General features: G+C 39.3%; 1 protein-coding gene across 3 annotated transcripts in view; it reads right to left on the reverse strand.

Annotated features, from left to right (window-relative positions):
- The window catches only part of LOC103176279 (rho GTPase-activating protein 21), a 107,816-nt gene that overhangs the window by 24,478 nt on the left and 55,385 nt on the right, over positions 1 to 27,953 (reverse strand). Inside the window, exons 1-6 of one of the 3 annotated variants that reach the window (XM_007889720.2) lie at positions 22,447 to 22,464; positions 15,486 to 17,586; positions 1,625 to 1,783; positions 1,398 to 1,497; positions 1,255 to 1,300; positions 77 to 202 (exon numbers count right to left, since the gene is read on the reverse strand). In XM_007889720.2, the coding sequence (XP_007887911.2) occupies positions 77 to 202; positions 1,255 to 1,300; positions 1,398 to 1,497; positions 1,625 to 1,783; positions 15,486 to 17,493 (2,439 nt within the window). In that variant the 5' untranslated portion in view covers positions 17,494 to 17,586; positions 22,447 to 22,464. Of the gene's footprint in view, positions 1 to 76; positions 203 to 1,254; positions 1,301 to 1,397; positions 1,498 to 1,624; positions 1,784 to 15,485; positions 17,587 to 22,446; positions 22,465 to 27,953 lie in introns of those variants that run through there. The other 2 variants (XM_042346779.1, XM_007889718.2) reach the window with 2 other exon arrangements.

Consider the following 27,953-nt stretch of genomic DNA (forward strand, 5'->3'; position numbering starts at 1 on the left):
CTGGCATCACAGCGCTTCAGCAGATTAAAACAAGTATTTATAGAAAAGATTTGACACATGATTTAAAACTCATTACCTTTCCTTTCTCCGTAACAAGTTGGCGAAACTGCAGCCATCCATCCTTTGAGGCGTCACTAAAGCCATCGGATGAGGAGTCTCTTCTCGGGATGATGTCGTCTGAAAGCTTCAGGCTGTCTGCGGCCTAAACAAAATGCCAGAGTTACAGTGCAACACATTCCACTGCAAGTCATATGATAACCAACAAAAAAGGATCAGTTGTTAAAAATTACAAAGAGTCCAACAATGACTTTACCAGGATCATTACTCCAGCTCCAACTCAGGTTTAAGGGATGCCACAACAACGGCACATGATAGGTTTCAGACAGATTTTTAAAACGAGTCTTAAAACTTCCTACTAAAACATACATGAACCTTCAACTTCTCGAAACCCATATCAGGCATTAACCATTCCAAAATATGCAAGGGACATACCAATTGACTGCAGTAATGCTTTGACTGAAGAAATACTGTGGAGATTGTTGTGTGTTGGTGTTGAGCTTGCTCTTACACTGTGCCACTGTATTCAGCCTACATAGACAGTACTGTGACACTGAACTCTGTTTTTATACTCTCTGAAGGCCTTTTGTTATTGTGAGCACATCAGTTACTTGGTCAATTTAATTAATTTGCATACATGCTTATAAAAGTGCATTCCAGGAAATGCATAGTCCAGTGGAAAATTGTAGCAAGAATCTAATACAGAAAGCTAAAAAAATAGTTTGACTCACAAAGACTGGCTTTGTTTAACAATACTCTTACAAACAATTTTGCCCAACACAAATGAGTTCACTGACCCAAATGAGGTTAAAATGTACCCAAATACTCTTTTCAATTCAATATTGAAACACACACACAAACCTATAATGAGTTAATGTTCATTTGAAATAAATGTTCACTTTTCCTGCAACCGCAAAACATTCCCAGCAAAACAGACTATTGTTTTGGAAAGTGTATGATACAAACCTTTTTGCTGTTAGGTTACCTTATCAATTCCATCCATGGCTTTGTGTCTCTTCCATTAGGAGGGAAGGGAGTAAATGTAAATTGGAGACTGCACCTTCTAGAGGCCGAGAGGCACAAATGGAAAGTTGTGCTTTACTTGGGGAGATTTTTTTGAGGAAGGGAAAGAGAAAGATAAAAGAAGGAAATAACTGATGGGAAGAGCAGAAATACCTTTACAAAAAATATACAAACCTTTTTGAGTCCTTTCAAACTCGGAACGTGCTTTATTGATTTTCTGCTGAGAAATAAAAGTTATTAGTATAATGAAGGTAAACATTCTAATTAATTATACTAAAAAGAACAAAATATCTGTAGTTTATCAATCATCAACTTACGATCTTTCTTCTCTATAATTATCTAATCCTTCATCATATGACTTTGATCTCTCAGTTTTGCCAGTGGGCTGTGAATCAGGAGTACTGGTTCTAATGGTATCTGAGAAAAAACATGATCACAATTAATAAGCTAGTCATAGCATACACCCCAACCTGCAGTCATAAGGTGCAGAACTAGAATTTCATCAAACACTGGTATGAAATGAAATTTGCATTGAAAGACCTACCTTGGTCATGTGATAATTGCCGTCGAATATGCGGAGACGGCGTAATGGGGCTGGGAGGCACTGTCGTTATTGTCAATATTTCAGACACACCAGCTGAAATAACTGCAGAAGCAGGGATGTGTGCAGACTCTTGATCGACACTGGGACTTGTGGGCTCATCTAGGGGAAAATTAAGAATATCCATCACTCGAATTCTCTACTGTTAAAATGTACTCCATAAAACAGTTTACATGCATTCGATTAAATATTCTACATTAATTCACCCATTAATAAATATGTCTCATACACTCAAACCTGTCTGGATTGAAAAGGTCAATCATACCAAACACTATAAATTTTCTGAATGTTTCTTGAAAACCTATATTTCTACCAATCTTTGCATTTATTACATTGTGGTTATTTGCAGTGAACATTCATCATTCTCGTATCAAGCTCAAACTGTCAATTTGTTAAGTGTAATGTAACTACCAAATTACCCTGAATTCAGAACTACATACATTATGCTACAGTACAGCAGTTAACAACTCTCAAGATCTTGTTTCACAAAGTAGGCCTGCATACAAACTAGAAACAACAAACATAAAAGGTGCTCAGGTTACACTAAGTCTACAGATACACACACAATTTATAATGGGCTCAAACGTCACAATCAAGTTTGAAAGTGAAAAATTAAATGCTGGAGATTACAATGGTGAGTAAACTGAAAATAATAACTGAATTTTGTAATCACCATCCAGAAAAGAAACAAATATGAATCCATAAATTGTTTGCCACCAACTAAATACTATAGTTAGTAATTGAGGTTTTGCATTACTTACCTTGTTGTCATTCCTAAATTATCGCTTAATACATGTACTTAGTGTAAATAGATGCTTTTCTTAAACCATATTCCTTGGTACATAAGAAAAATACTTTCAGCACTTTATAAATTACACTGAGCACCTTTTAATGTTAATAATAATCCTTGCATTTGATGTAGCGCCTTATCACATCGTTGAGACATCTCAAAGAGCTTCACAGAATAAATTGTAAAGTGATTTGGCTGCACATTTTGTGGATGATTTATTAGATTGTGAACAGATTTGCTTTTAAGACAGCTAGTTCTAACCTTCAGGACATTAAAGCAAATCCAAACCAGAACATAATACAACTAACAAGAACAAATGCGCCTAAATAGCCATGCACACGTCTCTGCAAGCAAATTGTTCGTGAGAATTATCTGAGACACATGCATACATGAAGCTGAGGTGGCTGTGAGCAACACCCAGACCGTAATGAGACACACACAGACAACCTCAACAGTGGGACCTCCGAGAGGAGTGAAGCCTATTTCCCGCTTGTGCTGCATTGCGCATGTGTGTCTGGAGCCGCTCCACCCACAGCAACGTCAGCTAAATAGAGCAGAGGCTCCGCTCAGAAACTACACTTGTAGCAGGTTTATTCCGGAGGACGCTGTTTATAGCGGATTCCGCGGAAAAATTGCGGTAGCGCTTTTCGATTGGCCCAGCTCATGAGCAACATAAAATCATCGAGAAGGGAAGAATTTATTTTCTGTATGTGTAGACTGTTGAATGATATTTTTTCATGTTGTGTTATGAAGCAGAAGGCAGAGTTTATGGAACCAAATCACCTGTAGTTTGTATTCCCCTTATTAAAGGGGAAAATATTTTTTTCAAACCAGGTGAACTCTTTTCAAACTTAAGGTGACATTCACAGACAGGTGACCTCCTCTAACACAAACACACTCTGCTACTTTATTTCCCCTTTCCGACTGCATTCAGCCTTGGACACATCCGAAAGTTGAGATTTTAATGCTGAACACATACTATAATGACAACAAAGTTGTGCTCAAACTTCCCGCAGCTGAATGTCAACAAGACGGAAGCCATACTCCTTGGCTCCTATCAATGTCTTCTCTCATGAGGCTCTGACCTCCTCAACCTAACCAGCCTTTCCTAAGACTTACCGAACCTGTACGCAAACCGGGTGTCAGCTTTGACTCCCAACGGTCCTTCCTCGCCCACACATATATATTATATATACTGTATATATATTCTGTATATATAAATGCAAGTTGTTGTTGTTAAATAAAGACTATCGACAGTATCTGCTAAATCTTTCTGAAGCCAGAGCATTGAGACCAAAGTAATCCTCCCAGTTTCAAGATACCATAATTAGATATTTTATTATTGAAATCAGTCAAGTATCAAACTTACTTTTCACATTTATATAAAATCCAGCATCTAAAAATTGAATGTTCCTCAACTAATGCGCCATTTAAATTAAGGCTAAGTTAAGGAAGTCCTGACAGATCTCTTTATCAAATTAACATGACCTACAGCTTCCTTTACTCTCCTGATATAGCCATGTTATTAAAAACAGCTCCACCTTCCCAATAAGGAGCCTACAACAAAATTCAGTGTACAAAAATCCATATAATTCGCATTTCCTCTCAAAAACATCACGTTTGATAATTTCCCTTGCTTTTAAACAACTTTTTTTGCTCATACATTTGCATTATAAAATATTGACATATGGTTTGGGTTAATGTGACTAACTACTCAATTCATAAAAACATTATCTCACATATGAATACAGACCTATTTGTATTGAATAAATTTACACCAAACTGAAAATACTTACTAATGAAACAAATGCATATTTATGGCTCAACATTTGAAGAATTAATTTAGTCAGGAAAAATTTGCATCCGACTATTGTTGCAGTTAATAACACTGATTGTATCTCCACAGAACTATAGCACCTCAGGACGTGGGGGTAATTATGTTTCAGCGCTGCATTTTTCATACATTAAGCTTCATAATCAATTCATAGCTTTCTCCTCTAGACAAGAGCAATGGCCATAAGCATTCATGTGCTACTGAAGTATTCCTGCATATTACAATGATAGCAAAGGGATATCTACTTTTGATCAGCTATACTTTACTGAAGATTAATTAACGCCATCCCTATGAAAATGTACCACCTGAAGTGATCCTTTTTTTCAGAGTTTTAGTTGCATTTTTACAGGAACCTGTGAAGGAACTCATTCTAAAACAGACAGATAATGAAGTTTGATCAAATGAAGTTTGTGATTGAGGAAAACACTGTTAGGCAGCAGATCGTAATTCTATGATATAGTTATACATCTTAATCAATGCAAATACTTTAATAAGAATATTTATATCTTTAAAAGTTACATGAAGTCTCTGATTTTTCAATTAACATTATTTTTTTTGGGGGGGGGGATTCAAATTAACTACTCAGTATTCCAAACCCACATATTCCTTAAATGAGAGCAAAACCTTTGTAATCTGCAATTGACTCAATCCCTGATCGGTCTTCGGTAAAAAATGAGAAATAATTTTTCAATTCTCCAACAGCACCTAAAACTCTCTGAAGCCTGACAGGAAATGGATTTTGTTTTATGTACTGCAGATACTCCCTTGATTGATCTTTCGCTCAAAGATCCAATTATCTACCAGAGTCCACACATTTCAGGCAGATCATGTCCTGCTCGAACAGAGCCTTCCCTTCTGTCTGTACGCAGCTCAAAATTAACATCTGGAATGCTCGTCTTCTGTACAACACTCATTAATTTCAGGTGACATTTCGGTCATCTTTCCCCTCCCCACCCCTTCGGTTTCCACTCCCAACTCGGGTGCCCAGCCAGCAGTGTTTGACGCTGTTTTGAGACCATCTCCTGATATGAAAGGCATTATATAAATTGTATTATTGAGGTACTCCACCAATAACTCAGTATAAAAGCCACCGTTCTCAGTTCACTGACACAGGAGACACTACTTCAAGGAATACCCAAGCACCTTGGAGCCCCAATGGTTCTACCCTGGAGCTGTAGTTTGCCGCCGTGGTTATGGTTCCCTTTGGTTTGCTGCTGTGCTGTAAGTAATGTTATATCAGCCATTTCACTGAAGCTAGGTACGCTGCAGGTTTTGCGGTTTCCAACCACCACAGAAAATGGCGATGTCAAAATGTAGCGTAAACAGGTGGCATTAAAGAGTGAACAGTTTGAGACAGATTTTTCTTAATTACTGTATTCCTAAAATGGTTTATTATACAACAAAACTGTTTCAGGAGTGAAGAAAAAAAAGATGTGGCAAAAATCATTTTGCTGATGTATCCTGACAATCGGCAAGATAAATAGAGCAGAGTATGTATGATAGAGTGAGGGAATTCATCTAATCGAAATAGTAGTGAGAGTGGAGAAAAGGGTTGATTATTTTTTTACCACATCAAATAAATCAAATGTTGCCTTTGCTATAAAGACTGAGTTTTCTCGTTCAATTTTCATTAAAGATAGAAATTACCATGACTGTCCCCATTCCAGCGCTGACAATTTCTATCTTTTCAGAAGGACTGAACATTAAAAAAACAGCATAAACTCTGCATCCAAGTCTCTTTTGGAAAACCAACATTTTATTTATTTTGTGGCAAAAGAATTAACCCTTTTTTTGCCACATGTTTGACAATCTAGCTGCAGTGCTCTCATCACAAAAGTCTGCCAAAAAGATTACTCCTCATTCACATGCTATGAACATTAACACAGCCATCAGCTCCAAGAATCTCCCACAGTATCTCTCTTTGTATGTAACAACAGTCATGCACAATACATTCATTTATAACATAATGAGCTAAAGATTAAAGTACAATCAAACATTTTGCAACCAAACACATACTCATCGCACTAATTTCTTTTATGTACTGCCCCCATAATACACACAGCCACATTACTTTATGGTATATCCTGTGATGTGCTCGAGACATTTTATTGATACGATAGATACAATACCTTAGCCTGTAAAACAGAGTGTTAGAATCTTATCAGCTACCTTTTTGTTTAGAAAACTAGCATAATGTGCATTAATAATGTGCATTAATATAGCCCTTTATTACGTTAAAAGCACTTTGCAAGTAATCTGATAACATATTGTGATGATATAAGACAACTGCATATTTTCATTGCGATGGTCTATAACAGTGCCTTTGTCTTTTGTGGCTGAAACATTTACTCCTATTTTTAATTGAAAATTTAGGAGAACAAGGAGTACCTATTTTATAGAAGTTGGAAATTTATATGACTTAAGAATCTTCCTTTAAAAGAACAAGAAATGTATGCAGTCTTAAATAAATGTCATAATTATTACCAGTGAATACCAGTGTAACAAGCGCTCTGGGACACTATTCTGTGTGAGGGGCACTATATATAATAAAAATAATCCTTGCATTTGATATAATAATAATCAGTGCATTTGATATAGCGCTTTTCACGTCGGGAGGACGTCCCAAAACGCTTCATAGAATATACTGTAAAGTGAATTGACTGTATATTTGTGGGCAAACGCGGCAGCCAATTGTGCACAGCAATGTCCCACAAACAGTCGTAGATTGAAAATGACCAATTTTATTGTTTTTTTTGGAGGGATTATTATTAGGCGTGTGGAGTAAGGAAACTTGCCCAAGGTTTCGCCCTCTGCCTGGAATTTAACTCAGGTCTCTCACTTGCAAAGCGAGTGCTCTAACCACTGAACTACAGGACTCCACATGTAACACCTTGTCACATCATCGACATGTCTCAAAGCGCTTCACAGGATTTAGTGTAAAGTGGATTGATTGTATTTAGTGGGTGGAATGCGGCAGCCAGTTTACGCACAGCAGTGTCCCACAAACAAAAGTGATTGAACAAATTTATTTGGGGGACTGTTGGGCAGGACACCAGGAGAAACTCCTTTCTCTTTTCGAATAGTGCCATAGGAACTTTAACATCCACCTGAACAGGCACACAGGACCTTGGTTGAACGTCTCATCTGGCAAATCTGGAATGAGTAAGACAGCCAAGAACAATAAAACAAGATTTGGGAATTAGTTGCAAAATTCTGGACGGGATATACAGTATGTCAAAATTGTTCTGCATGATTGCTTTCCAGTAATGCTTTGTGGTAGCCCAACTACTAAATCAAACCACAGGGGGAAAAAAAACTAGCTATTGCTGCCCAAAAGACTCTTACATTTGTGACTGGTTTCTCTCCATCTTGTTATAAATGAAAGAACTGTGAAGATTTTTTATTCACCTCACCGCCTCACTTTTGCTTTTTCTTACTGCTCACATACATTTCACAAAATATATTAAAAGGCCATTGAAGCTCTCTGCCCATTTATTCAGGCCTAAAGATGTCAGGAGCAAACCATTGATTTTGTGGAATCCTTCCTTACAATTTAGATTTGTTCATTGAGTAGGAAAATCAAAGTGTACAAAATGTAAATCAAAGTGCCACAAATAACTGAAACCATTAACACTCCAAAATAGTAATGTAAAATGTCCTAAAATAAAAACTGTACAAAGAAAGCCATGTTTGGGCACCTAAGGCAAGATATTCACTTACAACTAAGTGCAGCAACTTCAAGATATGGGGGAAAAATCCTATCATTGTACAACGTGCACAACGCACAAGTAACAACATCTAACAGCAACCTGAATCTCCTTCCCCTGGTTATTCCAAGGTCAGGTGCAGCAAAGTTCAGGTGGAAAAAGCTACATACGCTATAACCACACAATATCAGAATCCCAAACTTGGAAGAAGGTTGTTTATTTTACCTAGTCCTATATCAGCCATCTCTGACTGAGAATTAATGCTTTCAGTTCAAAGTACAATCTGCCTTCCTGAATATAAAGGGAGGGGAGAGGAAATCTACATTTTTAAACAATAGATTTTTCATTTTGATAATGTATTAAAGGGATGAGCAGTGGCTTCCTGGCATCAGCTTTATTGAGGTTAATGGGAAGAGGCACTTTAAACTGGCCTGAAAAGTGACAGAGCCTTCCAGCCCCCGCAAAGAGCATTATTGATTGGGAATGAATATTGCTGGATAACCTCTTACACTGAACATTTCCAGGGTGGAGCAGCTCCAAGCCTTTCTAAAATTTGAAGACAAGACCCGACATGGACTGATTGGGCCGGCTGGCTTGTTTCTGTGGCTTCCAGTTCCCTCCTGCAACATACATCAGAGTATCCCAGGAATGAAGGAAGCAGGACTTGCGAAGTGAGGCTAAAAAAGGAGTTAAAGCAAATCTCTATATTTTTAGAAACATTCCCCTCCACCCATCCATATTTAGTGAGAATGTTTAGGAGAGAAAGTAATTCCTCAAGCAGTTCTTTCATTTATAACAAGAAGGAGAGAGAGAGAGGAGGTGCAAAGGATACCTTCAGTTTGGGCTGTATTCCAGCACCCCAGTCCCTTGTGTTGAATGGTTAAACTAAGCCTATCCTTAATAATAATAATCCTTGCATTTGGTATAGCGTCTTATCACGTTGGATGGACGTTTCAAAGCGATTCACAGGATTTACTGTGAAATTAAGTGACTGTGTATTTGTAGGCAAATGTGGCAGCACAATTGTGCACAGCAGTGTGCCACAAACTGCCTTGAAACGAGTGACCAGTTTTATTTGGGGGATTGTTGGCTAGGACACCAGTAGAAATTCCCTTCTCTTTTCAAATAGGGCTACAGGATCTTTCACTTACACCTAAATAAGCAGAGGGGACCTCGGTTTAACTTCTCATCCGAAGGATGGCATCTCCAACAATGCAACATCCTCCCAGTGTTGCATTAAAGAGTCAGTTTAGACTGTGCGAGTTCAGTTCCTGACATGGGATATCTAAAACATAGCATTAACAACAACATGTATTTAATATAGTATCTTTCACAGAGGATAATGTTTTGGAGCACTTCACATTGGCGGAGTTGGATGCCAAGCTAGAAGGAGGGTGTGTGTGTTTGGGTGGGGGCGGGGGTGGTTTAGAAAAAGAAAGGTAACCAAAATCACATTTAAAGTGGTAGGTTTTAAGGTGGATTTGTAGATTTGCATCAAAGCTCCAAGAAAGTTGTGTGATGTTACTTGTTAAAATAAATCAAACCATCGTTTTTTAAAATTTTCTTCTGCTTTCTTGGCTGTCCGTATTATATAACAGCCCCAATCAGAGTATTGCCATATGCAACAGCCATCTGTATAACTTATATTGGTACTTCCCTGAAAAACATCACAACTCACTATGTAGAGGAACATTGGTTTCCAACAAAATATTTTACTACTCCAAGTATATTTGATGGAAATCTGACGAACTTCATCAGTACGTTAACAGACTTGCATTTTGTTGATATGCTGAAATGGGATGAAAACTTTATACTGGAGTTCCATTTTGCTGTAGGATCTCAAGCTTTGGCATTCACAACTTATGGCTTCTACTGAATGGGCTAACCATAACTCAGTGAGGCTTCTCCAGGCCCTAAGAAGCCTGTTTCACAAACAATAATGTTGAGAGGGTTGTTCTGACTTCCTCAGATTGCTGGAACCTAAAGTCGAATGAATTCCAACGTTTCTAATTATCCCATAAGATATTCGCTCCAAATGTTATGGATGCTGTCCAGACTAGTAACTTGCGTATTACTCTTGGCGCATCGCCAACTCATCCTGCCAGATCTGCTGTGTGGAAATGGATGAATGTCTGGTAGCTCCTTGATTGTACAGGCTGAGTGGGTTGAAGGACAACTTTAAGCATTGTCGAGAGGAGATATTTCATAATTGACACTTAGGTGGGGAAGCGAGCGCCCAGCACAAATAGCTATATGCTTTATACAATAATAATCCATGCATTTGATATAATGTCTCATCACGTCTTCGAGACGTCTCAAAGCTCTTCACAGAATATACTGTAAAATGAATTGATTGTATATTGTTTGTGGGCGAAACACGGCAGCCAATTGCGCACAGCACTGTCCCACAAAGAGTCATAGATTGAGTGACCAATTTATGATTATTTTTTTGGAAGGAATTATTACCGCCAGAAAAGCGATCCACCAATTGACTAACAACTGGGTTCCTACTTACTGCTAGGTAAACAGAGGCGTGTGAAGTAAGGAAACTTGTCCAATGTTTTGCCCTGCTGGGAATCAAACCCAGGTCTCTCGCAGAACTAGCCACTAAGCTACAGGACTATAAGATGAGACGTTGTGGCACTCTGTACCTCAGAAACAACATGAAATTACCAACTCCAATCATAACATAACATGAATAGAAGTAAGAAATATGGAATCATACATCGATAGAGCAAAAACAAGGGCAAACTCATTATAGGGCCTCTTCTGAATTGTTATTTTAATAATTCATACCATCGAGCATTTTTCCAACAACGTGTTGTAATCATAAGTGGTTCTTTCCTTCCTCGTGTTGTGATCAGAAGTGAATTATAAAATATGATCACAAGTGAAATATTAAAAATGCTTCAATTAAGCTGATGCTCACGAGCTGACCTGCAGAAATACAATCGATTATAAAATGTTGTTTTACCTAAGCGAAGGTTGCTTATGCGAAATAGCTTATTTGTTTTTGTTAGCAGGCGTTGAGTTGACTTGCAGAACTACAATCTTGATTATAAAATGTTGTTTTAATTAAATTGAGCTGAAATGCAGAATTTCTATCTAAGCATAACAGGTGTCATGGGGTAGCTGGTGTAACATGAGATTAAATGGTACGAGGAGATGTCATTATGCTCTTATATTATGAAGAATTAAACTGGCTCAGAAAGAAGAAGGTGAATTTGTTATTGCATCTGGACTTTGTTGTGCTATGAATTAATTGCCGATGTACAGTTCTGTCATTTTTAATCTGAGTTGGCCCAGGGCAGACAGGATTAAAACAATCATCACAGGTGGGTGAGAAAGTGCTGACGTGGAATGATCAGCCTCACCATGATATAAAGAAATATAGCTGAGCTACACTTTGGCATTTCAAGTTGGCCTAGGAGGGAGTCCATCTTTCACTCCTCCAGCAAGGCAGAACTCCCACCTGAGGTCCAAGATTTAAGAAACATCAGAAGAAAGAACAGACATCGACAATACAAGAACACAGATGCAAGAGATTCAACACACGCTATTATCTGTGGTCCCAAAACAAGAGAATTTTGCTTGCTGCCTAAGAAGTTTGATATTGTCACCACAGTACTGTACTATATGTGAGCATAAAAATATAATCTGTCTATTGTAACTGCCTTTTGTAACTCACTTTGCTAAATCAATGCGAAACTATATATCTTTTTGCCTTAAATGAGGTGTTCAGCATAAAATACAAGTGACTTTGGTTCCTCTGTTCTCAGATTGCTGACTCTATATTTTGGCTAAGCAGAATAAGGTGGTCTTTTCTGGCCGCACTGTTGTGCACTGTACTATAAGCTACTCGGTCACCACCCTGAAAAAAAAAGGATGAGTAAAGATCATTGGGACAACTTGCCCTAGAATAAAATGAGTTCCACGAGAGTCAGAGTAAGGTTAGTAGAACAATCAAGGTGTCTAGACTAGTCAGTTTACAGATTAGAAGGAAATAAATTGTATTCAATAAAGTGAACACAATGGGACNAAAAAAAACAAATCAGGTGCACTTACAACATTTTTAAATGTTTTGGGAGTTCATCTCTTGCAAGCAAAAATGTATATATTTGATAATATTATAAACTACTTTCTCCTGAAGATAAATAATTGGTGATTCAAAGCCATAAATTGTTTATTTTAAGAACTCATATGTCACCAAATCAGCTGTAAACCTTTGCCCAGATGTAATTTAAGTTTATCACAATCCTACGTCTTCTAAGCAACAATGAGCCAACAAAGTGACATATTCTATTTGGTTAACTACCACACCCTCCCTCGCAGCGGCTTAGCAAACACATTAATAGAAGTACACATAAATTATTCAAAAACATTTATCTAGTTAGAAACTTCAAGTTACATTTCCGGAATCAGATTTCCATGGCTATGAAGATAACACTAAGAGGGCCAAAGACAAGATAACAAACATCAGTCCATTGGCTTATGTGACTTATCTATTGAGTGCTTTTAGTTTCCTGTATTGACCTGAAAATACATCTATAACTTGACCCATTCTTCCAATGATGTCATGTGTCGGCTTGGTTCTGTTGTTAGCACTCTCACCTCTGAGTCAGAGGGTGTGGATTCAAGCTTGATATCACAAATTTAAGCTCATAGAGGTTGCACGTCAATGCCCTGCACTTCCAGAGGTGAACAGATGAGTCGTATAAACTGAGGTCTTCTCTCCCCATTTAGGTGAACATTAAAGATCCCATGACATTATTCGAAAAGAGAAGATAATTCTCCAGATAATTTGCTGGCATTTACCATCTTGACCTTTTTTATTTTTCATCTTACATCAGAAATCCATCTAAATCTGATTTTATCTAAAAAATCTATAACGAGCGATACCATTTTATTTCTATTCAAGCATATTCAAGATATCGAGAAGACGTGAAAAGCGCTATATCAAATGCAAGGATTATCATTATTATTATATTGTTACCGTTCAGATTTCTAATTTTCCATTAAGTCATTTTCTGAAATCTTGCAATAGACTTTGTGATATACCAATCTGCATCATTGTTTCCCCAGAATACATTAGAATCTATTACTTGTAATTGCACCTATTGCTTTACAAGTTGTAATGCAGTTTCATCAATGTCTGTGGCAACAGAAAAGTCTGTGGTGCGAATGTAATAAATTAGCTATTTATGATTTTTATAAACAAGTATTGAATGTTAGCCAAATATGCATGGCCTGATTGGCCATTCTCACCCCATTCACAAAGGTCTACCCTATCTGAGAACCATATAATCTAAAACATCATCCATTTCTTTGGCAGTTTCAATGATTGATTCAACTTAAAACATTTTCTTCTGTAAACTAATTAATCTCCACATCTAACGATGTTGTGAAAAGTCGGTCATTAAAATAACTTTCCAAAACTTTACAATTTAATCACAGTCGTAGATCAAACATTCTCCTTGTACAAGTCACCTCACGAGAATTACAGCTCCAAATATTATTATAATATTCAGTCAATAAAAGAAAAACTCTAGGAAGGGAGGTATTGTGCATTGTTCAGTTTTATCTCTTGACATCTGTGGGATTCCTTGCTAATGAAAGTAAAAGGAAGGCAGACTACAGTCGATTATTTGGATTTAATAAAATTCATAATCCTTGCATTTGACGTAACGACTTATCACGCCATTACCCCGGAAAGCGAGCTGCCAATTGACTAACAATTGGGTACTTATTTGCTGCTAGGTAAGCATAGACATTTGGAGTAAGGAAACTTGCTTAAGGTTTCCCCCCCGTCCAGGAATCGAACCCTGGTCCACTGCGCAATGGGATTCCTGATTTTCAATCATTCTAATAAAGTGGTATTTGAAGGCTATTTCCATTGTAAACAATAAGCAGCAAAAACGATCCAAAAAAACTCCAACTTGGTGAAGATCTCATAAAACATGTCATTGAACGATACAAATTGATCAGTTCATGNAAAAATCCTGTTTACATAAATAATTCACATACCCGATTGCATACTGATACCAATGCCATTACATGTTAAGTAATATTATTAAGCATGGAAAAAGTTATACAGCATAACAACAACAAAATTACATTTGTATAGCGCTTTTCATGTTGGGAGGACATCCCAAGGCGCTGGACAGTGTACAGCTTTTCAGACCCGAGCTGGGGTCGGGGCGGGAGAAGGGAGGGGAGGGGAAGGGGGTGGTGATGGCATGGTCGAAGAGGAGGGTTTTGAGGCGGGACTTGAAGGAGGCTAAGGAGGGGGCGAGGCGGAGTGATTGGGGGATGGAGTTCCAGAGGTTGGGGGGCAGAGTGGCTGAAGGCTCTTCCTCCAATGGTGGGGCGGATGGGTTGGGGGACGTGGAGCAGACCGGAGCTGGTTGAGCAGAGGAAGTAGGCAGGTTGGTAAAGGTTTAGGAGCTCGCAGAGGTAGGGTGGGGCGAGACCATGGAGGGCTTTGTAGGGGAGAACCAGGATTTTGAACTGGATCCTCTGAAGGATATGGAGCCAATGGAGTCGGGCGAGAGTGGGAGAGTTGGGATCACGGAATTTGGTGTGGGAGAGGACATGGGCGGCAGAGTTCTGGATTATCTGCAGCCTGTGGAGGGAGGAGTTGGGAAGGCTGACAAGCGGGAGTTTGCATAGTCGAGCCTGGAGGTGATGAAGACATGAACAAGAGTTTCAGCGGTCTGAGGGGTGAGAAAGTGGCGGAGTCACTAATGTGAAGGATGATGGGCTTAGCTAATTTAACAAATCGATCAAATTTAGGTAATATGTTCAGGTACAAGCAAAGTGGAAAGATACATTTCGTCTTACTGCGCAGTGAACAAGTCAGCCATACCAGCTATAGCTAATCATTTTGCCACACTTTATTTTATATCAGATCTTAACTACTTAAATTGATTTTTTTGTAAATGCACCAAAATTTATGAATGTTACAAAGTTCCTTTGTCATGAGTGACTATATTCAGTAAAAACAAGATTAGTGGTAGGAAACAGCCTGGTTCTCCTGAGACTTTAATAAATATTAAGACACCCTTCAGTGCTGATAACCTCAAACTTATTTTAAAAAACACATGCAGTAATGTTTTTCTGTTCCCCAATTTTAAATCCGTCAAATCTGTATTTAGCGTGTGGACTTCACAACTTGCACCACTTCTCAATAGCAATACCATCATTAAGATATAATGGAATGAGATTCACAATTGAAGTGAAATACCATAGAAATATGAATCTGCATGTAAAGGTTTGCTTCACAAATATCCAATATCACTATTTTTGTGCAAGAGTATATTTGGTGAATACACTGCCAAAATTAAAATGGTCTACATACAATTAAAAATACCTATTCAGACCAGAAAGTTATGATAATATCATTAACATTTAATGGTCTAGGGATTTTTTTGCTCTATTCAACAAAAGCTACTGTATATCGATTTTAAAACTTACCTATGAAAGGAATAGATGCTAAGGAGTCATCTTGTGGACTTGAAATCGACGTCTTTCTATGTTGGCCTATTCGTTTAAGATTCACCTCTCGAACTCCATCATTAGGCAGCCAACAAGTGGGGTCTGTTACTGTATCTGGTGAAGTTATCGCCAAAATGTATGACTTGTGCCTCAGCGGTTGTGGTGTTAGCCTACCTAGAGATGTTTTTTCCCTCAAGATCACTGTCTCTTTTCTATCTGAAGCCTTCTGATCTTTTTGACCAGAGCCTCGCTGGTTTTGCTCTAGCCAAATCTCTTCATCCAATTTTAGTTGATTCTCTTGTGGCTTATTTTCTGATTTCGCTTTCTCGGAGTCCTTACTCTTTTGTCTAACTGATGCAATACTAGAGGTAGTAGGGCTTATTACAGGCCTTCCTGGTTGTGCTATAGGTTGTCCAGATGATGGCTCAGAACACGAAGCTGATCTTAAACTACTAGCGACTTCAGCTGAATGTTCAGGGACACTTTCTGCTCTTATCCTTGGGCTGGAATGCTGACCACATGATTTGTGATTAACCGTTCTTTGGACCTTTATTGCACCAATACCCATGGTTTGGGTAGGAGGGAGGATTACCGCTGCTCCATTGGAAACAGAGGTGGACAAGGAAGAACTTGGCAATGCAGTTTGAAAGGAAACTGCTAAACAAGATTTTTCTTGAGGAGCTAGAGGTTGCTGACCTGCATAGGCAGACTGGTGATCCCTACAAAACTGAACTGGTGTTGTATCCATGGTAACTTTTCGAACACGGGGGGCAGGGCTGGAATGTGTACTGCTTCGAATGCTTGATCGTGTCTTTATAATGTCAGTGCTATGAACACTCGGTGAAAAAATAATGTTCTGAGGACGTGTTGTGCCACCGATAGATGTGTGACATCCCGGCTGCCCAACTTGTCTAACAGGCTGCCGGAATCCATCATGAACACCAAGTTTATTATCTAGTTCACTGAATCCAGTAGCCCGGTTATATATTCGTTGCAACCTGTCGGCGTCTGGGTCATGTTTACACAAAGTGCCAATATCTGTGGTCAGACCTTGCGGATCTTCTGCTTGTTTTCCAAGGTAATCGCATGACCGTGCTCTATGGTTCTGTGAAGCAATCACTGGCGAGGTTAACGCATCCTGTGAAGCACTCCGTGGCCAATCTTTCATTACAACAGGTTCCCCTAACCTTTCCTGAGACACACTACGGCATCTTATTGGTGTAGTTTGGTAGGCTCGGTCGTGTGAGGTGCTCCGACGTCTCACTTGACTTATGGTGCGGGTTGGCATTGTTTGTTGATATTCTGTTGTGTTTTGAACTGCTGCTCTTAAACTATCTAATCGCTCCTGTATTGTCCTACTACCATACATGTGCAAACGTCTGTTTTCAGTATATTCTTTATACGTTTTATAATTCCTCCAGTCTATATTCTGGTGTGCAGCAAGAGATGTTGGAGATGTGTAGTGGTTTGTGATAACTGGAGAGTCTGTGGTTTGAGAGATCGATCTGCTGGAAGTATCATCTTTGTATGCTCCATAGCTGACAGGTTTATTAGCATTTGCGGTAGAGGTAGTTGTTGTAGTATCTTTTGTTCTACCACTTGTAACCTGTTGAACTATAGTGTTGGTCGGCATAGTTAATGATGAAGTGGTCCTCGGCCTTAGTTTTCCAACGTTGTGGTCGGTCAAGCCATACCGAATTTCTTCTGTTCTGTGAGCTGGACTTGCATGGTTAATTCTGCTAGGTACTAGATCAGCAAACTTCTCTGAAGGCACAACAATAGTCCTTACAGTTTCATTACAAACACACACAGCGGTGTTGGTTTTTGGAATATCAGTTGGTGAAGGTGGAACTTGCAGTTCAGCCCTATACCCTCGGTCAGAGGTGGAAATAGTCCGGACTGGCCTATTCAATTGCTGCTTCCCCCGAGAAAGTTCTGGTGGCGAAACCTCCATCGGCAGAGCCATGGATGAGGAAGTGGCAGTCATTCGTGGGTAACAGACAGGAGGTGGCTCAGGAATGTAATGGGCATTGCCTGTGTATGGATCATTGCCTTTCAAGTAGGCATCTTGGGAGTATGCCTAAAAAGAAGGAAAAGATATTTCATTAAGATGTTTAACATTTCATTAGTGGAAACAGTTGGAAGAAATTAGCACTTTAATGGCGTAACAATTTTGTTAGTTTCAACATATTTGTAAAAATAAATAATCCCTGTATTTGATAAGGCAACTATCACATTGGAAGGCTGTCTCAAAGCACTTTACGAGATTTACAGTAGCGACTGTATTTGCAGGCAAACTCGGCAGCCAATTTGCATACAGCATTACCCCACAGACAGCCGTGAAGTGAATGACAAATTTTATCTGGAGTGTTCTTGGCCAGGATACCAGGAGAAACTCCTCTCTCCTTTTCAATAGGGCCATGTGATTTTAATGTCCACTTGATTGGGCAGATGTGACCTCGGTTTATTAACACCTCACTCCAATATAGCCCCACCCCACCAGCACTGTATTAGTATTAGCTTAGATTATGTGCTCAAGTCCCAACATGAATACCACAACCTTCTGATTCAGAAGCAAGAATGGTACCAACAGACACCCAAGATGCCTTTGGCAGATTCAATCTCCATAAAACAGGAACAATAACATTTTGTATTATATTTTATAGTACATTCTGTGAAGTGCTTTGAGACGACTCAATGACGTGATAAGGCAGTATATGAAATGCATAGCTTATTATCATTTTGTACAATATTTGATCACCCCTGTCTATCATAGAAAACTTAGTAATAAATATTCAGGAATGGAAGGAACACTGTTGTCCACATGTCACAAAAGTAAATTAAAAATGAACACTATCCCTCACATCCCTCAACTGAATTCTTTACCAAATAGCTATATATTTCCCTCTTGAATTTGCTGACACTATCGGTATTCACACTTTCCTAGGTAGTCTATTCCACATATTGACCAAACTCAATGTTAAATAATTAAACGTAACCCTTCTGTTCACCTTCGCTCTCTGAAATTGCATCATGAACCCTTTTCAACATTGTTTGATCATGTTAAAACATTTTTATAGCAGTAGCCAATTTTCACAGAGCAATGTCCCACAAACAGCCATGAAGTGGATGACAAATTGTGTCCAGAGGATTCTTGGTCAGGATACCAGGAGAATAATAATCCTTGCATTTGACATAGCGCTTTATCATGTCTTCAAGACATCTCAAAGCGCTTCACAGAATATATATAGTAAAATGAATACTATATTTTTGTGGGCAAAACATGGCAGCCAATTGCACACAGCAAACAGTTACGGATTGAGCGAACAATTTTTTTGATGGAATTATTACCCCCGAAAAAGCAATCCGCCATTTGACTAACAACCGGGTTCCTACTTACTTCTAGGTAAACGAGGCGAGTGGAGTAAGGAAACTTGCCCAACGTTTTGCCCTGTATGGAATCAAACCCAAGTCCCTCTTGGAGGCTAGTACTCTAACTACTGAGCTACAGGACTCCACAAAAGAGCTCCCTTCTCTTTTCAAACAGTGCTATAGGATGTTGACACTATTTGAAAAGAGAAGGAAATTTCTCCCATCTCTTTACCTTTTGCAATCTTGAATAAGATTTTCCCCTGTGCCCCTAACATTATTGTTAATATTCCCACGGTCATAGTCCCTTTAGCTATCAATTCAATTGCCCTGTGCTATAGCCCCTCCAAAGTCATTACTGTAATATCTTGCCCAAAATTGTACACAATTCTCCAGGTAGAGTCAAATCACTGGCTTGTAAGCTTTGTCCTCTTTATCAGCTTGCATCGTTACACTAATAATCTTTAATATTATTCTTAATCAGGTATAATTTAGTTATTTTTAAAGGACGCCCCTGTCTTCACCCAATGTCCACTTTCCATTCTCTGGATAGCGATAATGAGGTGGATGCCTAGATGATTTTCCCTTCTGAAAACTAGGTACACTGAGGTAAATTGCGGCGTGAAATACTGATCATCTAACTCAGCAATGAACTATACAACTCATTGCTGGTCTGGATGGTGCCTCTACTACGAGCGTAGAGAACGCTAAACAAGTTAATCAGTACCAATTCAAATACTTTTCCTCATACCTTATTCCACACAGCCATTACTCTGTGGGGGGAAAACAATCTTGTGTAATCTGATCTCCTTGGATATTTATTAACATAGTTAATTAAAAACCACCTGTCTGCAAGACTAGGTTACTATCTCTATTTTCTATGAAGGCTTCCCAAACTCATAGCGTCAAGCTTCTGCTTTCAACTCAGAGGGTGGGTCAGTCTAACCACAAATTTCTTCCAGACCTGTGCAATTGGTTGCGAAATAGCACAATCGTTTTTTTATTGCTTCCCTACACTCCTCTCTCTCCCACTCCCATTTATCTCTGAACTGTCATGCAACATTGCCGCAGTAGCTTGAACAGGAATGAAACTCACAGAATGGAGGACAAATTGAACTTGGGACTTCAAAGTAAGAACCAAGAAATGAAGTTCAAGATACTGGGCTGCATGCCAGTTTCTTTGAGATTCTTGATTGGATTTACGATTGAAACAGCTTGCATTTCAGTAAATAAAACTAGAGTGAATTGGCGAGTGAAAGACTGCATTTCGATCATTTAAATGTTATAAATTAATATCAAAGTAGCCTCTGTCACATTAAAAGTGGAACAATAAAAGTATTCAATATTTGTTTAACAACAACATGCATTTATATAGCACCGGTCAAGCGAGTAGTTGACAGTGGCGGAATCTGACGTCGAGCCAGGAGGCAAGGGAGGGGAGAGGTGACAGTAAGCACAATTAAGAAGGAAGGATTTTAGGGATTTGAAAGTGGGGAGGGAGGGAACAAGTCAGAGGGATTGAGGGAAACAGTTCCAGAGTTTTGGGGCGTAATGGCTGAAGGATACGCCGACTGATGGCGGAGTAGAGGAAACGAGGGGCAAACAGGAGGCCGGAACCAGCCGAGTGGAGGTAGCAGGTAGTGGACTGCGGGGGGGGGGGGGGGGGGGGGGGCGGTTGGCAGTAAGCAGATTGAATGGGTAAGGGCATGAAGGGATTTAAAAACGAGTGAGAGGATCTCAAAATTGATCTGTTGTTCTATCTCTCTACCTCCACCCTCAACTCCAGGACTACTGGCGTCCTGACCGACATCAAGTCCTGGACGAGGGACAACTTTCTCCAACTCAATGACAGCAAGACCGAGGCCCTCCTGATTGGCGCGCCCCAGCGCCTCCGCACCTCAGGGACTGGCAGCATCAGCCTCCACAGCTGCACACTCAACCTCACTAAGCCAGTCAGGAACCCGAGTGTCTTGTTTGACCCTGAACTGTCCTTTCTCCCCCACATCCGCGCCATGACCAGCACTGCCTACCACCACCTCCGCAACACTGCCAGACTCCGCCACTGCCTCACCCCTCAGGCTGCCAAAGCCCTTATCCATGCATTCGTCAGATCAAGGCTCGATTACGGAAACTCCCTCTTCATCGGCCTTTCCATTCACAGGCTGCAGATCATCCAAAACTCTGCAGCTCGTGCACTCTCGCGCACCAAGCTCCGTGACCCCATCACTCCCAACCTCGCCCGACTCCACTGGCTTCCCATCCCTCAGAGGATCGGGTTCAAGACCCTCGTCCTCACTTTCAAGGCCTTGCCCCCTCCTACCTCTCTGACCTGCTGACTCCCTGCCATCCTGCCCACTCCCTCCATTCAACAGGCTCCAGCCTGCTCCATGTCTCCCGCCCGACCTGCCAAGCATTGGTGGCCGGGCTTTCAGCCTCTCTGATCCCACACTCTGTAACTCCACCCCACAGTCCCTTCGCCTCGCTTCCTCCTTTGCCTCCTTCAAAGCCGGTTTCGAGACCCTTCTCTTCGATCGTACGTTTGGGCGCCCTCCCACCTCTCTGCCTTCCCTCACCCCTTCACCTCCCCCATGCTCAGGTCACGACACCCGACTGTTCAGCGCTTTGGGACGTCCTCCTGATGTGAAAGGATCTCCATAAATGTAATTTTGTTGTTGTTGGGTAATTGGGAACCAGTGGAGCCTGGCAAGGACTGGTGGAGGTTCGGAGTTTTGTGCGGGTGAGTATCCGGGCGACGGAGTTTTGGATTAATTGAATTTGTGTATGGTGGAGCTGGGGAGACCAGTGAGGAGGGCATTGGAATAGTCCAGCCGGGATGTGAGGAGGATGGCGTGGTCGACTGCGTCGAACGCGGAGGAGAGTTCCAGGAGAACGAGGAGCCAGAGGGAGCCCTGGTCACAGAGAGAGAGGACGTTATTTGTTACTTTGACAAGGGCTGTCTCTGTGCTGTGGGAAGGACAAAAAACAGACTGGAGGGGTTCGAGTTGGAATGGAGGGAGTTACAGGGTAAGCACAGAAAACCAACAAAAACTATAGAAAAGTAAATGCATTCATGACTTACTTTATAAAATTAATTTAAACATACTTCGCTACAAATCAGCCCTGGCACCTCCCTAATCTCTCTGGCCTGCTTTCTCCCCACTTTACTACCCGCTGCCTCAGCTTGGCTGGCTCTCGCCGCCTGCTTGTCCCTCGTCTCCTCCACTCCACCATTGGCGGCCGTGGTTTCAGCCACTACACCCCAAAGCCTTGGAACTGTCTCTCCCAGTCCCTCAGTCTTGCCCTTCCCTTCCCCGATTTTAGATCACAACTGAAGATCTTACTCTCTTACTGTGCTTACGGACACCTCCACCCTACCCCCCAGCTCGGCGTCAGGTTCTGTTAATGTTAAGCGCTCAGAGACGTGGTTCCGGGTGAAGGCCGTTATATAAATGCAAGTTCTTGTTGTTACTATTAAAAATGAAATACCAAGCACTTAATTTTTTATGGATTCCTCAATCACTAACAAGTCGTTTATGACAATTCTCCGAATAACAGCCATCAGCTCACCTACCTGAAGTTTCAAAGTTCGGCTTCTCTGAAAAAGCGTGAAACTCAATTTGGCACGCATGCCAAATCTGCTTTTTGGTGAATATGAAATCTCGGTGATCATTTTTCAACTTACTGCAGTTACAGTAAATAGCTAACAGTCCCCGAAATTGAACATGTACAAATATAGACTTTAGCACCACCAGAATGGTCCGTTTCAATCTAGTTGAATCAAGAGAAGCACACTGTACAACAATCCAGCTCTGCTATTATAAAAAAATGCCCTGCAGTTTTCTTTAGCTTCAGGTGTATATTCATATTACAACACTTCCTGTTCAAATGCCAACATGCATAATCGTCATGAGCAAAAGTAATCCAGTCCCACCCATCTCGTATATTTGCCTGCAACAGAAAAAAATCCCTAGCGGAGCCATGACTACAGCTCTAAGGGCGAGTACTTTGAAACAGGGCGAGGCTGGCATCAAATGTAATTGTGGTTTGAACTCAAAATCATAAAATCGATAAAAGATTGCAGCATCATTAAAAATTAAATGGATTGTTTACTGCTGTTCAAGCTGAAAGAATTAAATATTTTATCACATTCAAAGAGCTTCTGCTGCTCTTCTATCAAGAGCAGCACATTTTAACGGCTTGTTGTACATGCACCAAAAAAAAAAGGATTTTACATAAGCAGAAGATATAAAATTATTCCTACAATGATCTTACCAGCACTGTGAGAATCTCTGCAAATCGGAGCTGGCCAGATTGAAAAGAACCATAGTACAAGCTTTCCACTCAAACAGACACAAAATTATTCTGTCATATTGATGCTGGATACAGCAAGCTATAAATACATCTACTCTGATTTCTCTGGAAGGTACCAAGGAGGTAAAGGGCAGTATAGAAACACAGTGCTGCAACATCTCTGAGTATTTTGGTGACATTACTCTACAACCTTGCTGCCATCAAAATTTATCTGGAAAATACGCTCCATTTCCATTAAATGTCTTATATGTGCTCTCTAGCGTTTTTAGTGACTGACTATATTTATAATCTCCCCGCAACCTCAGGAATATTATTCTCTCAGCTCTCCAAGCTTTCAGCTACTCTACAGTGATGAAATCAACCGATTCATTATACATTCAGATCGAACACTGTTGTACACTGATATAAAAATCTCACTTTACCAAAGCCATCAATTAAGAGCAACCGCTTTAGCACCATATACAGTAAATTCACTTTACAGTATATTCTGCGAAGCGCTTTGAGACATCCCAAAAACAAGATAAGGAGCTATATCAAATGCACAGATTATTATTACAGTCTACCTTAGAAAGATAATGTACCTAGAAGATCCCTGCCACCTGACTCCTTTCATCCTTTCTCTCCAAGATGATTTGAACACACTATGGCGTGCAGCTTGCTCTTTCCTTAGAGGTGACTAATCGTTTTAAAGGCAGACGCATCTTGCACCCTACAGCGGAGTTAAAAGCCTGGTAACTGTGGAAACGATTTATTCGGTTGATTCTTATATGGTTCAAAAATTTTCTGCATCACATATCTACGGTTTAATAAGCATACCTGAATGATAGAGTTCATAATCAACTGTAAGGGATTCAACTGTAGTTTATTGTAATTTTACAGATATTTATACGAAGGAGCAAATTCCAAATTATGATCGACTTGGTAATTGTAAATATTTAACATATGGAAAATGAAATTATATTTCTGAAATACAACAGTTAACAAATAATAACAAATAATAAATAATTAGGCAAGAGGTGGTTGTCAATTCTCGGCTCACTAAAGGTGTATAGTTTGTATAATAATAATGTAATCCTTGCATTTGAGATAGCATCTTATGTTGTTGGAATGTCTCAAAGTACTTCACAGGAGCACTTTGAGACACTGCAAAGGTCAACTGGAGTGACTTTATTTTGTAAATGTTCCACAAACAGCCACAAAATGATGATCAATTTTATTTGGAGACTGTTGGCCAGGACACTGGGAGAAATTCCCTTCTCTTATATGGCTTAGTCCTTTACCGGTGGTGCCTTTACCAACCAGATCATCAAAAGAGCTCTGGTAAACACATTCTATTCCTTTAGAGATCAATATTGCAGCAAAAATAGTAGTCAATAACAGTCTTAAATTTATAGAGCAATATTATACATTTAACTGCAAATTTGCACAATTGCAAAACCAGATTTATGAAGACCAAACCCAAATAACTATTTTAAATCAATGAATTATTGACATTCACTGCAACAATATATGACATTATCAAGTAAAAATTTTGGGATGCAACATATACACAATCCCATATATAGGACTTTTATGAAACCAAATATAGGAAGTTGTTTATACACCAGCTAATAAGATAACAAATTTAAGGGCCTCAGCCTCGTTCAGTTATAAGCACTGTCGCTTCTGAGTCATGAGGTTGTGCGTTCAAATCCCATGGCAGACCTTTGAACTCAGTCTGGCTGCCACTCCAATACAGAGCTGGTTGTGCAATACATTGTCAGAAGTACTGTTCTTCAAATGAGGCATCAAACCAAGGTCCTATCTGCCTGCTCAGGTGCATGTTAAAGATCCCATGGCAGTAGTCAAAAGCAGAATGGACTTTCTCCCGGTGACCTGGTCAAACAGCTCCCAATTGCAATTGCTCATTCACTTCACAGCTGTTTGTGGGATATTGCAGTACACAAATTGACTGCTGTGTTAACCGAAAAATGTAGTCACTATATTTTATAATAAATCTTGTGAAGCGCTTTGAGACGTCCTCCTGACACAAAAGGTGTTGTATCAAATGCAAGGATCATTTATTTAACTTATTTATTTAATTAAGACCAGAAAATTGGATTACAAATATGATCCAATGCTGCATGCTTAATATTCAAATGCAATCATCCCCCCATTATATGAATAAGCACAGGCTATTACCAGTGAAAATTATGAAAGAAATGATCCTTTCAAGTGTTTTTTGACATTCACATTCCTAGCATAACCTTGCCTTCTCACTCCATATGAAGTGGCAACTCCCTTGGGCTGAGGCATCTAGTTTTAAAATATATTATACACACACACATCACTGCAGGAGGCAGAAGAGATTAAACATTAACAGAGCGCAAGTGAACACAAACTAATTTGTAAGAAAAAACATCCAGAAAGGAACTGCATGAATTCTGTCATTTGACTATAGACAATGATTATTAGCTATAGGTGCATTTAACTTTCTTCAAGCAGGCAACCTGCACGTTCCAACTCAATATGGAACAAACGTTTCAAACTTTTCCTTAGAAGATTCTTCAGTTGTCAGTTCAGTGATGGGAGAATTCTTCTGACATTTGGTGATCATGAAGCAGCAGAAAACATTCTCTTTTCATGGCCTCTTGTAATATCTTACATAGGATCACATCCCTCTAAAGTCTAGCGAATACCTCATTCACTCATCATTCACTTCATGGTTGTTTGTAGGACATTGCTATGTGCAAATTGGCTATTGCGTTCAACCACAAAAAAACACGGTCACTACACCTTATAGTATATCCTGTGAAGCACATTTGGATGTCATCCTAACATGAAAGGTGCTATACCAAATACAAGGATTATTATTATAAAAACTGTTTTCTTACTTTTCCTGAGTTTTCGGATTTTAGTGAAAATTAGGTGCAACGGTGATTGTATTATTCTGGTGTTTTAGAGGGTTGCGAATACAATATGTAAGTAGAAAAATTAAAATACAGGATGCTCTCCAGACTACTCATTGTGCAACAACTTACGTCACCTCAGGGATCTCATGAAATGCACATAGTGGCATCATATCTCACAATCTGCAAGAATAATTTGCCGTTTGGCTTGTTAGAGTAGAAGAAAACCTCAGACGTCTTAATTATAATGTTTGTTTCTAAAGAATATCTTTTTCATATATATTCTTTCAGACTGGCAAGTGCAGCCAACAAAGAGAAGCCACAGGCCCTGAAGGAATCTAACCTAGTTTAAGCTTTTTAAAAGATAATAATTGCATTTGATATAGCAATCACACCCATTCAGGTGACAAGACAGGAAAGCACTTCCATTGATCATAATTGTGAGACACAATGGAAAGCATTGAGCTTGCACGGTATATTTTGCAATTGTCACTGATGGGAGCCGTGCCATGGTCAACAAAAAAAAATAAAGGCGCATGAGAGCTGAAATTAGATGATTTCAACACATCCTGATTATGACAAGTAATTAAATGAACTTGATGATCGTATTCAATTTTAATTCCAGACAAATGTGGGTGGCTTTACAGACATTTTCATCGAGAAAACCAGACTAACCGCAGGTTACCTAAAATTCAAAGTGTATGGACAGGCAAAATTATCTGCTTCAGTGAATTGAGGATTGTAAAGGAGAATTTAAAAGTTTGAAGAAAAACGTTTGAATTAAAATGGTGAGAATGCACAAGGCTCATCCGACACAGGCGACAATAAACATAATAACCCTTGCATTTGGTATAGAGTCGTTCCCATCTGGATGACATCTCAAAGCGCTTTATAGGATATAATATGAAGTGTTTCAAGGATCAATGAATTGACTTGGTTTCAGTCTTTCCTGCTTGTCTGAAGCATTCATAAGATTTACAAAAGGTTTTTACATCTTCAGGATATTCTACAATTTAAAAAAATAACAATTCCCCCAATTGTTTTTAAATCAGATTCTTGGCCGTAAGATTCACCAGTGAGCATCTAAGTATCATACAGCTACTGTTTAACTCGAAAATTTGTGTAACTACTTGAAGAGGATATATAATTATACAACGCAGTCTTAAAGGACTAATTTTGACTTGGCTTCATAACTTGTTGTAATATATATATACTATTATATATATTATTTTATATATATATATCTCCACTTGCAAAATATAACATTGATACAAAAAACCATGCTGGTTTTGTTCAAAGTAAGAAAATATGTAGATGATATTGCAAACTATTTGCTGGCACACAAGTATACCTCAGGTTATTTTGACTATTAAAGAATACTAAATAAATAAGTTAAGCAATATCATTCATTTGACCATCTGTTGTCATAATCATTACAGGGAAGTAAAATTCACTGTAACTGTCAGGGTAAATATTGCAAGAATAGATTCTGTTGATGCAAATGGTATTGAAATCTGTTAATAGGTGTTTCTTCAGCCAACTAACTACAAGTGATAAGCAACAGTGACCACACTCCTTGGGAGTGGAAGAAAGATAAGCAAAATGTCTTTAGGGTTGAGCTGGTTCGGACACCACACACCTGTGCAAACTGAACTCAAGTAATCTTTCAGGAGCTAACTCAGCGATCAGGGGCTTGACAATCCTAATGATTTGAAGCTTAGGACCATTATCTTAAAATTTACATTTCTGTGGAAGTTGTGAAAACAGTCTTGAATTCAGTCTTAATTTGGAATTTGATTTTCCACAGGACCCAAAACAAACTGCAGAAAATTGACTTCTACATTGAGCCTGGATATTTTAAAAACTCACACATAGTTTT

This window comes from Callorhinchus milii, unplaced genomic scaffold, assembly GCF_018977255.1.
Source record: "Callorhinchus milii isolate IMCB2004 unplaced genomic scaffold, IMCB_Cmil_1.0 Scaffold2, whole genome shotgun sequence".
Taxonomy (NCBI): domain Eukaryota; kingdom Metazoa; phylum Chordata; class Chondrichthyes; order Chimaeriformes; family Callorhinchidae; genus Callorhinchus; species Callorhinchus milii.